General features: G+C 38.1%; 1 protein-coding gene across 2 annotated transcripts in view; it reads left to right on the forward strand.

Annotated features, from left to right (window-relative positions):
• Positions 1 to 1,233: 1,233 nt before the first annotated feature.
• Positions 1,234 to 13,642, forward strand: part of LRIG2 (leucine rich repeats and immunoglobulin like domains 2) — a 49,632-nt gene continuing 37,223 nt past the window's right edge. The window contains exon 1 of one of the 2 annotated variants that reach the window (XM_079135225.1): positions 1,234 to 1,257. Coding sequence is in view for 1 of the 2 variants with exons in the window: in XM_079135224.1 (XP_078991350.1) it covers positions 1,493 to 1,728 (236 nt within the window). In the remaining variant the exon portion in view is untranslated. The other variant, XM_079135224.1, reaches the window with a different exon arrangement.

Genomic DNA, 13,642 nt, shown 5'->3' on the forward strand with positions numbered 1-13,642 from the left:
TTCCTAGTCTGGTCTGGAACTCTTCTCTTTCTGCCTCAGCACCCAGAATGGCTGGGATAACAGGTATGTATTACCGCGCTGCGTGCTTTCTCAGGTTTTTAATTTACAACCCGGAAAATCTGTGCTATTACCAACCCTGCCTTTGGGTAACTTCTTAACCACTCTGGGCTTGTTTCCTTATCAACAAAAACTCAGTGTTACAGCCATTGAAGGACCGATCGAGGCAAAAGGTGCAAGTGCTCTTTGAGAAGTATTATTGAAGTTTTATTCATAACGTTGGAGAGTAGTCATAAGGTAGCAAGAATTCACTGTTGTCAGTAATTTATCTACAGCCTGTGTTTTGGGATAAATAAAAAATTTCCTTACAGCCTTCACATTGTTGACTGATAAATACCCTCTATCTACCTGTCCTATTTATTTTTCTGAAAGTGTATACGGAGAACCCCCCCCCCCCCCCAAAGTGAAGAAAGAAGAGTATTTCCTTAGAGACATGCAGGTACTTGGAGTTCAGCATTTATTGAACTCCCAGCTACAACAGAAGCTGGAAAAGCCCATATGAATAAACGGAATCCCTGTCTTCAGGAACCTATAGACCCTCAAAGACAGTGATTTCAAGCTTGGCGTTTGAAGAGGGCCAATTGCGTCCCACTCGCAGGACAGCACGCGCGGCAGACAAGCAGCAGGGGGCAGAAGAGGCCTTGGCTCGGTTCTGGTGGTGGACCCGGCCGAAGCTAGAATGGAAGCTCTCGCGGCCACTCGCGTCTGCGGCTCGGAAAGCAGCCCTTCTGCTATTCCCCTTTCTTGGGGTCTAGAGAAGAAGACAAAAACAAAAACCATCAGGCCTGTAATCCTTGCGACTCGGGAGACAGGAGGATCTCAAGTCGAGGCCAGCCTCAGCAGTTGGCGAGCCCCTGTCTCAAAACAAAAAATAAAAAGGGCTCTGTATTTCAGAGGCAAAACACCCCAGGGTTCAATACCCAGTGCCAAAAAAGGAAGAAGAGGAAGAAGGCGAAGGAGAAGAAGAAAGATCCTTTCCTACTACTACAGTAGCTGGAGTGAGGACTTTGGACTCCGGTGGTGGCTTTGCCCCACGGTTTCCTTTTAAGGAACCACTGCGCCCTCCAGCGGAGGGACGGCGGAGTGCCCTGCGGAAGGGCACTGCAGACCAGGACACCTTAACATCCTTCTAAAGGAGCTGGGCGGTCCCGGTTTCGCCCCGACGCAACTTCATCTTTTTGCACCGATAGGCTGGGTCCTGTGCGTGAAGACGTTGCGTCGCGGGGCGGGGCGGGCAAGCGGTGTCCATAGGGGGCCTTAGCCGTATGTCTCCAGCTGCTGCCTTTGCTGTCGTGCCGCAGCTGTCTGTCGCCTGCTTTTAGAGGGTACAGGCGACAGCCGGGGCTTCAGGTGGTCGCGCAGCCGCCAAACGCTTCCGCTGAGCCGCCTTTTCTGCCAGGCTGTTCTTCTCGGTTGGGTCCCGGTCGGGGGGAAGATGGCGCCGGCGCCCCTAGGCGTCTGGGAGGAGCAGCTCCTGGGGTGTCGGTCGGGACCCCTTTCCCGGCTCCTCTTCCTCGCCCAGGCCGTCCTCCTGCTGCCGGTCGCCTGGGCGGGCCCCTGCCCCGCACCCTGCTCCTGCCGCATCCCTTTGCTGGACTGCAGTCGCAGAAAGCTGCCCACGCCGAGCTGGAGGGCGCTGTCGGGCCCGCTGCCCCCCGACATCGCCAGCCTGTGAGTAGTGGCTAAGCAGAGGGACCAAGAGAAGGGCGCTCCCCTCACCGCTGATAGGAGGGCGTGGTCACCAGCCTAAGTTCTGAAAGAAACTGCATTCCGTTGTTGTGAACTTGGTTTTGGGTTGTGGGAGCCTGAAAACGCCGGTATTAAGGTTTTTGGAAACTTGAATGAAGACTGGGGTCGAGATTCTAGGGGCCAGGGAGTCTGATTTTCTGGTTAGGGTGGAGGTGAGGCAGGGATATGTAATGTCAAATACTCAAGGTTTCTAGGCATTACCAGGGACGAGGAACGATTGGGGCGGGGCGGGGGTTGAGTGAGGATCCCTCTTGGGCTGCAGCATCACTCAGCTTGAGTGGTCCTTAGGCACGTGATTTTATGAATAGGTTCACTTGAGACAAATGAATTGTCTTCCCCTAATTCACATATATTGCTTAATTTCATGTTGTAGTTTTGGTACTTGACAGTGTTGAAACTTCATCATGTACCAGGAGATCCAGGATTAACCTAGAATATTTTTATAAGCAGCGTTCATGAGCTGATTTAGGAATCACTGTAAAGAAGGGAAGGAGTACATTTTTCCCCAAAAATCATGTGATGATTTGTTTTCATTGTGTTTCCTTGTGGTGTAGAACCCAGGAATGAAACTTCTTTGTTTATATATGAGAAACAAGCACAATGGTTGAATGAATGATTCTGGAATCTCCACTGCTGAATTTTAATTCTGACAGACCTGTATTACATAGTGGCATTTGGAAAGGTCACTAATCTGAGTCAGCATAGTGGCATTGGGAACAAAAGTTAGGTATAAAATAACTAATTATGAGGATTCTTAACCACCAACATGCAGTTATTTCCCTGCCACTAACTGAGCAACACGATTATTAATTGACAGACTTCTAATAGAAGAGTCATCTAAAAAAAAAAAAAAAAAAAGGCCATCATTAAAAATAATTTTTAGGGGTGCAATTAAATTGTGGGAGCTTTTTTGGATTTTCATTGGAAATAGAATACAAATAGGTCTGTTGCAGAGGTTAAGAAGTATTTATATATTTGCAAATAGATTAGCATAGATAGGGAAAAAACCTAAATCATATTTATTGAGAAAATTGACCCAGTGTAAAAAGAATTGCGATATAATAATATGGTATCTTTCCTTTTTTTTTTTTTTAATACCAGTGATTGAACCCAGGTGTGTTTAACCACTGATCCACATCCTCAGCCCTTTTTATTTTTTATTTTAGGCAGGGTCTAAGTTGCTTAGGGTCTTGCTAAATTGCTGAGGCTGGCTTTGAACTTTTGATAGATCCTCTTGCCTCAGCCTCCCTAGCCTCTGGGATTACTGGTGTGCACCACTGCACCAGCAATAATATGATTTCTTTTGTTTTATTATAGTAACACCTGTAATTAATTCTGGATGTGTTGACTCAAATTAAGGAACTCATGCCAGTGTGTAGGGTAGTCTTTGTTTTGTAGCAAGTGCCTTTTTTCTAAGAAATTCTTGGAATAGCCACCTGATTATGACAGTCAATCTGGCATAAGTTTAAAAACAACATGACTTCGTGTAGCTGTAATTGAATAAATGTGGCTAACTTTTTAAGTGCCTACATTGGTAGTTAAACAATAATTAAATAATTAAATTATAATTAAATAATAATTTAATAATAAATAATGTAAGATTTTATGACTAAGTTTGATTTTTGTTTAATCAAGACAGATTGCATAAAGCCAAGTTGCATTCAGAAATTTTAAATGTCCTATAATGAAATTGACATTTTCAGTTGAAGTGAAATGCTTTGGAGAGCAATTCTGTTACAGATATATAATTGGATTGGAAGTCTTACATTAGTTAAAGCACTCTTAGAATATTAAAAGACATAATTGTGCTATTTTATTTTATTTTAGTTTTTGGACTGGCAGTTGAACTCAGGGGTACTTTACCACTAAGCTACATCCCAAGCCCTTTTTCCTTTTTTTTTTTTTTTTTATTTTGAGACAGGGTCTTGCTAAGTTACTTAGAGCCTCACTAAATTGCTGAGGCTGGTCTTGAACCTGTCATCCTCCTGTCTCAACCTCCTGAGTTGCTGGGATTACAGGCCTGTACCACCACACCTGGCTGATGGTGTTATTTTAAATAGAAATGAAACATTCTTCAACAGTTGCCATTAACTTTAAAACCACCAAGTGCACCTGGGTTTCTTCATGTAAGTTAGAATTTTTAAAACATGCAGTGGGCTGTGAATACAGCTCAGTGGTATAGCACTTCCCTAGCATATTTGAGGCCCTGAATTTCATACCTAACACTCTAAAATAAATAAAATACTTGCAACGTTCTAAATATATTGGTGATTCACACTCAAATGCACAAAATGATTGTGGACAAAATTTGTTAATTCTGTTTTGTTTGGTTTTGGTTTTGGTTTGAGATGCTGGAATTCTAATCCAGGGCCTTATGTGAACTCAGCAAATGTTCTACCATGGAGTTTACACCTGGATCCAATACTATTTTTTTCAAAACTTATATTGAGGTCTGGGAGATCCAGCACCACAAAAACAAAACAAAACAAAACAAAAAAACTTATATTGATACTGTCTGCTTTTTTGTATGAGAAACTCTGCAAAGTATTATTTTGTTATTCATAACTTGATTCTCTAGGTGGGTGCAGAACTCTGTAGCACATTGTTCTGATTGCACACATGAACACAAGCATTGTAGGACCAAATAGTTAACTTCTTGTTTTGCTAGGTAAGGGTGTTAGAACCCCTCTCTTGCAGTTGTTTGTCATCATGGTCACGTGACAATAGTGCCAAGTAGTTAGATGTACGTAGTAGAATTAAAGACCATTCTATTAAATAAATTTAGCTTTTTTTTTTTCTTTCTTTCTTTCTTTTTTTGAGTACTGGGGATTAAACCCATGGGCACATAATCACTGAGCCACATCCCCAGCTCTTTTTTGTACTTAGTTAGAGACAGGGTCTCACTGAGTTGCTTAAGGCCTCACTAAATTGCTGAGGCTGGCTTTGAACCCTCAATCTTTCTCTCAGCCTCCTGATCCACTGGGATTACAGGCATGTGCTACCACTTCCAGCCATTTTTAGCCTTATGAAAATTTGAAATCTTGTCTTTGTTTTCAGTATAGACTGCTGAAAACTTCATCATAGATCAGTATTTGGGAACCAAATCAACTTTATTGAATTACACATGTATTTAGTTACCTATAGTTTTTAACCTCTTATAACTATTTAAAAGTTATTGCATTTGTTCCTTTAGAATAGTGTGAACAGGTTAGTTCTTTAGCTTACAGAGGACATTAACTTCCATTGAAGAACTCTGGATAGTCTTGTGTGTGTGTGTGTGTGTGTGTGTGTGTGTGTGTGAGAGAGAGAGAGAGAGAGAGAGAGAGAGAGAGAGAGAGAGAGAGAGAGAGATACTGGAGATCGTCAGGTGTGCTCTACCTCTGAACTATATCCTGAGCCTTTTTTATTTTATTTTTGAGACGGGTTCTTGCTAAATTGTCCCAGATGTCCTTGAACTTTGATCTTCTTGCCTCATCCTTTTTTTTTTTTTTTTTTAATATTTTTTAGATGTTGATAGACCTTTATTTTATTCATTTATTTGTATGTGGTGCTGAGAATCAAACCCAGTGCCTCACATGGTAGGCAAGCACTCTACCACGAACCACAATTCCAGCCCCCTGCCTCAGCCTTCTGAGTAGCTGGAATTATAGGTGTTTGCCACTGTGCCCACCCAGCTCATCCCCAGCCCGTTTAGTTTTTAATTTTGAAACAGGCTCTCACTAAGTTGCCTGGGTTGGCCTATAGTCTTCCCACCTCAGTCTCCTGAGTAGCTAGGATTACAGGTGTGCCAATGTATCCAGCTATATACTTCACTGTTTAAATATCTTCTAGCTTAATGAAAAACTGGCATTTCACCAGTGGAGAAAAGATCACATCTTATTAAGACCTTAGCAAAAATATTTTTGAAAAAGTCCATTGAATACATTCTTATATTTTTTATGCCAAAGTAAATGACATAATTAATTTGTTCTGTTTTATTCCAGTCATGAAAGATATTAGGAGCTCAGTTGATGCAAATAACAGCAATTTAAGTTATTACAGCCCATCCAAATGATTCATTTCATGTTTGAGATAAATCCAGACGAATGGAATAGTTAATGTAAGCTTTATCTTGTAAAACAGTTTTTTTAGATATGTTGTGTTCTTTACCTCTGCTTTTATTGCTCTTTCCCAGCTTTTCCTAAAAAAAAAAAAAAAAAATTGAGAGTAATTTGTAACAACTGCCAGAATAACTAGTGGTGATTTAAATTTAAACTGTAAATAGAATAATAATAGTGAACTGTCACTAATGTCACTTTAGGTTTGTAACTAAATGCTTCTTAATTTCAGGTTTCTTTTACACATTTTGTTTTTTTACTAATCTGTTTCAAATTAATTGTGATGATTTGCTTATATAATAAAACTCATGGCAGATTGCAGCAGGAAGAGCTTACCATAAATGTTGCTTGCTTAAGGAGATATTGGACATATTGCCAGGTTAGACTGTGGGCATTAAGGAGTGATGGATTACTTTAATAATGAGAAACTCAGCTGATGCTTGGCTTTGTAATTATACCTTCTCCATCAGCATTGTAAGTGATAAGATGATTGTTTTAATATCCTTCCACTTCTAAAACCTTTATAACTTAATTATAAAATAGTGATACAAAGGTGCAAACTCAGTTGATAATCAGAAAATGCTTACTAATGATAATGGAAAATGTCATAGCTTTCTGTATATTTTCATATATAAGCAAGTACATTTATTCCACTATTTTTGAACTATTGTAAATGGGAAGGGAATTGTGCACAACCATAGAAACAAAAAGATATATTCCATTTGTGTACAGTGAATCAAAATGCAGTCTGTAAAAACAAACATAATAAAAAATAAATGGGAAGGGAAGAGAGATATTGAAAACATGGATTGGAGTAATATGCTATGGTTCACTATAGATTCAGCTCTGTTAACTTGAAATTTGAGGGCCAGACATTGGGTTCCCCAAAGTGGAACATAAATCAGTCTGGAAAACAAGTCTGGAGTGTTCGTATTTTCTGTTGTCGTTCTGAGATATATTAGAGATGAGGAAAACAAGAGAGCATGTAGGTATTGTTTTTCTTTGTCATAATTAGCCTTGTTTGGTCAATTTATGGCGTTATTCTGAAAACATTTGGTAGGAATGTTTCTTTTTTCTTTTAACTGTAGGATGGGTGATTGAACCCAGGGACTGATGCCATGCTGGACAAGCACTCTACCACTGAGCCACATCCCTGTCCCATAGGAAGAATTCTAATCTCAGAAAAGTAAAATTAAGATTTGTCTGGTACAGCCGTGTGTTCATGTCTGCCTATAATCCCAGTGACTGGGTAGGCTAATATGGGAAGATTTCAAACTTGAGGCCAGCCTCAGCAATTTAGCAAGACCCTCAGCAACTTGGCAAGACCCTGTCTCTAAATTAAAAAACATATAAAGGGCTGGGATGTAGTTCAGTAGTAGAGTGCTCCTAGGTTTAATCCCTAGTACCAATAGCAACAAAAAATCCTATTTTCCTGGCACATCCTGTGAGAAGGTAGATTAAAATACAACATGCCCCCTTTATTCAATATTTATAATACTTTCTTTAACGCTTATTTTTAAATAAAGTAATACTGTCTAGTCAGGCATGGTGGTGTACACCTGTAACCCCAGCAATTGGGAAGGCTAAGGCAGGAGGTTCATGTGTTAGAGCCCAGCCTCTGCAGTTTAGGGAGATCCTGGCTGGCCAGGTGCAATAGCACATGCCTATAATCTCAGTGATTTGGGGGACTGAGGCAGGAGGATTGCAAATTCAAAGGCATCCTCAGCAACTCAGTGAGACCCTGTGGTTAAGCACACCTTTTCCTTTTCTTAAAAAAAAAAAAAAAAAAAGAAACCATACTGTGTACTTTGTATTATTTTGTATTTGTACATGTATTATTTTTACTGGCTGTGGACAATTTGATTGTATATGGAATTTTTGTAAGCAGTCTGACTGATCTACATAAGCATATAGGTTTCCTTTATGGTTTTGCTAGTACAATAAATTCCTTTTTTTATATGCAATTCACTGAAAATTTATTTTAATTAAAACAAAGAAATTACAGAATCGAAATATTTTCTTTTTTTTAAATTCATTTTTATTGTAAACAAATAGGATACATCTTGTTTCTCTGTACATGAAGTAGAGGCATACCGTTTTTGTAATCATACGTTTACCTAGGGTAATAGTTTTTGATTCATTCTGTACAATAAATTCTTGATAGACATCTTTTCATAATTATGTGAATTTGTATGTAGATTCTTACATACAAGTGGTATCACTGGGTAATTCTGAAACATTAAATCTTGTGATACAGGTATATACCTGAATAAGTCAACCAAATCTTTGGTGGGCTATATTATTATTGGCATCTTTATGATGAATTCAGAATCAATACTTAGATTAGTGGTTTAATAAGATAATGTAGGGGAATAGATCCAATTAATTAATTACCTTGGGAAGTGAATTTTACCTACATTTCCAATAGATGAATACTCAGAGAAAGAGATATTGCTGGGTCATGTGACCTGTGTACTTAGCCTTTCATTTATAATCTTTTAACTTTTAGAGAAATCTAATAAAGTTGGTATTGATATTCTTATTTTATTGTGTAAAAGACTGAAGCTCAGAGATGCTGAGGTTCAGGACTTGTCGAGGGTCCCAGAACTAGGTGTGCAAAGGTTGTTCTTAAATGATTATGTAGAGACCTGGGGTTATAGCTTCGTGGTAGAGCACTTACCAAATATATGTGAGGTCCCGTGTTCAGTCCCTAGTACATTAGAAAAAAAGTTCATGTAGAATTTTCTCTTTGGTTGTTGAATTGGTGAATTTGGTGAATTAGAAAAAATAAAATATGTCTGTTTAAAAAATAAAAATCTTTTCAAATATTCTTAACTTCTACCTTCAGTTTTTTGGATTTATTTAAAAAATATTGCAAAATGTATTGTAAATAGTACAAATGAAAGATAGGATGTTTAATTTGGAGTAGTGTTATGCCTCATGTACTCTTCAAGATTTATTTATCCTGAAGATATTTATCCAGTGTCTCCAGCTATCTCTAGTTGAACCATAAAGAAAAAATTATTCCAAAGGATTCTCACTCAGATCTCTTTTACTTCTAATTCAGACAATGCTCAGAGGTGTTGGGTTTCCTAGCCTGACCATTAGAAAGCAACAAATTAAAAAAAAGAAAAAAGATAAATAAGCCATTACAGACAGAATGGTTGACAGTTCCAAGAAGTGAGAACTTTTGGTATAAGGCTGTTACATTAAAAATGGTAAAGGGCTGGGTGTGGTGGTGCATGCCTGTAATCCCAGTGGCTTGGGAGGCTGAGGCAGGAGAATAGCAAGTTCAAAGTCAGCTTCAGCAAAAGCGTGACTGCTAAGCAACTCGGTGAGACCCTGTCTCTGTAAATAAAATACAAAATAGGACTGGGGATGTGACTCAGTGGTCAAGTATCCCTGAGTTAAATACCTAGTGCCAACCTCAACTCCCCCTGCCCCCTCCCGCCAAAAAAAAATAAAGGAAAAGCAAACCTAGAAAGAGTTTTTAGAAATTCTTGTGTTTACAAAGGACAAATGATATTGCTAATAAGTGGATGATGACACATAACGGGGGGTGGGATGGATTAGTGTTAGGGTTAGAGTTAGGGTTAGGAAGGGGGGCAAGAATGGAGGAAGGAAGGACTGTATAGAGGGAAAAGAGGAGTGGGAGGGGTGGGGGGAAGGGAAAAAATAACAGAATGAATCAAACAACATTACCCTATGTAAATTTATGATTACACAAATGGTATGCCTTTACGCCATGTACAAACAGAGAAACAACATGTATCCCATTTGTTTACAATAAAAAAAAAAAGAAATTCTAGTGTTTAGTTCATTGAACCCCATGAACACTTGGATCATCAGCATGATAAATCACACCATGATAATTGATTATGTAGTAACCCTGAGAATTAGTAGTAACATACATATATACATATTTTAATATCTATATAGTTTTATGTAAGTGATTTTATATGAATTTTTATATAAATATATATAAACATATGTAATATATATGTATATATTTTTGGTCCCTATATTGAATTCAGGGACATTTTATCACTGAGCCACATCCCTAGCCCTTTTTATTTTTTATTTAGAGATAGGGCCTTGCTAAGTTGCTAGGGCATCACAAAGTTCTTGAGGCTGGCCTTGAACTTGGGATCCTCCTGTGTCAGCCTCCAGAATTGCTGGGGTTACATGTGTGTCCCATTGCACCTGGCCTGTGTTAAAAGTGGGGAGAAAGGTACACACATATCGGGTTGCTGGTAGTAATGCAAATTCGTGCAACCATTATGGAAAGTGATATGGTGATTCCTTAGAAAACTTGGAATGGAACCACCATTTGACTCAACTATCCCACTTCTCAGTTTATACAGAAGACTTAAAATCAGCATTTTATAGTGATTTTATAAAGATATTTATTTCATTGATGTAGCCCAATTCACAATAGCTAAACTATGGAACCCACATAGGTGCCCTTCAACAAATGAATGGATTAAAAAAAATGTGGTTATTTATATATGTTGGAATATTTCTCACCCTTAAAGAAGAATGAAATTGTGGCATTTGCAGGTAAATGGATGGAGTTGGAGAATATCATGCCAAGTGAAATAAGCCAATTCCAAAAAACCAAAAGCTGAATGATTTCTCTGATATGTAGATGCTAATTCACAATGGGCAGGGGACTAGGGAAGAACAGAGTTTCTTTAGATTAGAGGAGATTGAAGGGAGGGGAGGGAGTATGAGGATAGGAAGGATAGTGCAATGAATCAGACATTATTACCCTGTGTACTTGTATACCTGTATGATTGGTGGGATTCTACATGAATAAACAGAAGAATGAGAAATTATACTCCATTATATATGATGTATCAGAGTACATTCTACTGTCATGTATAACTAATTAAAACAAAAAAAAATAACAATTTTTAAATTTTATTTAAAGTTACATTCTAATGAGATGGGGATTTCCATTCATAAAAGAAAGGGAAAATTATGCTGAATAAGTAAGGCATTGTCATATATGTAACATTAGATATAATGTTTTAACTTTTGCCAAGGGTTCCTTTACCAGAGGTTTTGTTGTTGAAGTTCATAGTTTGACCTTTTAATTTTTAAATTTTGTTCCTCACCCCACCCCTTTGCTATAGATTTTTTTTTTTTTTTTTTTTTTTTTTTTGTGGTTCTGGGGATTGAACCCAGGGCCTTGTACTTACAAGGTAAGCACTCTACCAATTGAGCTATATCCCCAGCCCTGCTGTAGATTCTTTGAACAAAAAAGATTATTCATGACTTAGAAGTTTACATGTGTCACTTGTGTAGAAGTAAACTCCTGCATCTCCACTCCAAATTGTTTTCTTAAATTTCCCCTCTCCAAATTGTTGATTGCTAGTCAGTAGCTAGTGCCTGTAATCTCAGTGACTTGGAGGCTGAGGCAAGGAGAATCTCAAGTTCCTAGTCAATCTGGGCAATTTTAGCAAGACTGTCTCAAAATATAAAGAGGTAGGGTGCTCCTGAGTTCAGTCCCTACTACTGTAAAACAAAACAAAAAACCCTGTCATGATTGCACTGTATGGTCTATAAGTAATTTACATCCTGATGGTACTATACAACAATATTAGTGACACCTCTGGCTCCACATGGTATGGCATCCCTATAGATTAGCATGAGTGGGAGCTGACTTTACAGCACCCAGATAAGGCCTTTTCTGAGACCTTTATTCTTCAATTGTAATCTCCATAAATTTTTAGATATTAGTAGTGGTAGAAAATAAAGTTTCTTGACTTAGTTCTTACATACATTTTTGGGATATTTCAAGGAGACATACATTGAAAAATATTTATTTCAGGATTCTCACTTTAAAAACAACAGCTGGGCATGGTGGCACTTGCCTGTAATTTCAGTGACTGGAGACTGGGGCAGGATTCCAAGTTTCAGGCCAGCCTCAGCAATTTGGTGAGGTCTTAAACAACTTAGCAAGACCCTATATCAAAAAAATTTGAAGGGCTGTGGATATAGCTAAGTGGTAAAGTGCCCTGGGTTTAATCCCTAGTACCAAAACCAAACCCAACAAAAAACAACAAACTATCATTAGCATATGCAAACTAAATGGAATTATAATGCTTGGACTTAGAGAATACTGAGTTTCCAATTAAAAAGAAATATACAAATTCCCTTTTTAAAGAAATATATTTTAGTTGTAGACAAACACCATGCCTTCATTTATTTTTAAGTGGTGCTGAGGCTCAAAACCAGTGCCTCACACGTGCTTGGCAAGTGCATCACCACTGAGCCACAACCCCAGCCCCCAGATTCTTAATCTAAGAGTCTTACCTCTGATATTTGAAATCTTCAAACTTCAGTCATCTTCACCTTTTTTGAAGTACTTACTTAAAAAGATAGAAGCTGAGCATGGTGGACCAAACCTGTGGTCCCAGCTAAGGTGGGAGGATTCCTTGAACCCATGTCAAAACCAACCTTGGCAAAATGGTGAAAACCAGTCTCAAAAAAAAAAAAAAAAAAAAAAAAAAAACTAGACTGGGTGCAATGGTGCACACCTGTAATCCAGTAACTTGGGAAACTAAAGCAAGTTTCCTTTCATCTCGGGTTCAAGGCCAGCCTCAGCAACTTAGGCCCTGTCTCAAAATAAAAAATGAAAAGGACTGGGGACTTAGCTTTGTGGTAAAGTACCCCTGGGTTTAATACCCCCAGTGCCAAAAAAACAAAACAGGAAATAAGAAAGGCACATTTATGGGTACAAGATTATGTCTGCTATGCATTATTGAAGTTAAAAAAATCTTATTTTTTAGACTTCTTTCAGTATACTTTTCATGATGTATTCTTAACATATTTTCAGTGTGTTAACAATATGATATGTATGAATTTATTTTAGTGCCTTGAAGTACTTTGATTGTAATAGTTTGCTAAGGGTTAAATAACTGGTCTCTTAGAGATGAAATACTGTTAGAACAAATTTAATTATTTACACTTGTTATAAAATAGTTATGTGGATGCAAAAAAAATGTGTACTCCTGTAAGCAAATGTCATATGATTAAATTCCAGAGTAAAATTAAGATATCAGTTAAAATTTATCCATTTTTAATGAAATTGATGTTGAATTTGTCCAGTTTTGGGATGATCCCGACTCTGAAAACTATAAATGTTACTTTCAGAAAGAGAAAAAGTCGTAATGTTGACAGTGTTTGTAGGACTCATAGGGCATAGCACGTGGTCCAATAAATGTTTATTGTAAGAATACCTGGGGATGGGGGTGGAACTTGTAGAGTACTTGCCTAGCATGCATGAGGCCCTGGGTTTGATCCTAAGCACCACCAAAAGAAAAAAAAAAAAAGGTACTGTGATCAGATCAAGTCATATAATTCTAGTTAGACACCTGCTATTTTGATAACTTAAGTAGCTATACTGGTATATACTAGTTGATCCTATTATGTTGGAAGTGTATTTCAGTTCACCTTTAGTGTGTTTTGTTTTTTAGTGCTGGTGATAAAACTGAGGGCCTTACACTTGCTAGGCAGGCTCTCTGCCACTGAGCTGTCCCCCGAGCCCTAATATTTTAAAATCTCATTCAAGGAAGATTTGTTTCAGAAGATTATATGGGATGCTGACCTGTGAGACTGTTTCAGAGCATGTTTCCTTAAAACAACATTATCCTGTATGAGATGGTGGAAAGTATTTTAGGTATCTGGGTTTGCTTGAAAAGCTCACCATTTCTTCAAAGATACAGTTTAAA

Source organism: Sciurus vulgaris (genome assembly GCF_902686455.1).
Source record: "Sciurus vulgaris genome assembly, chromosome: 1".
NCBI lineage: Eukaryota > Metazoa > Chordata > Mammalia > Rodentia > Sciuridae > Sciurus > Sciurus vulgaris.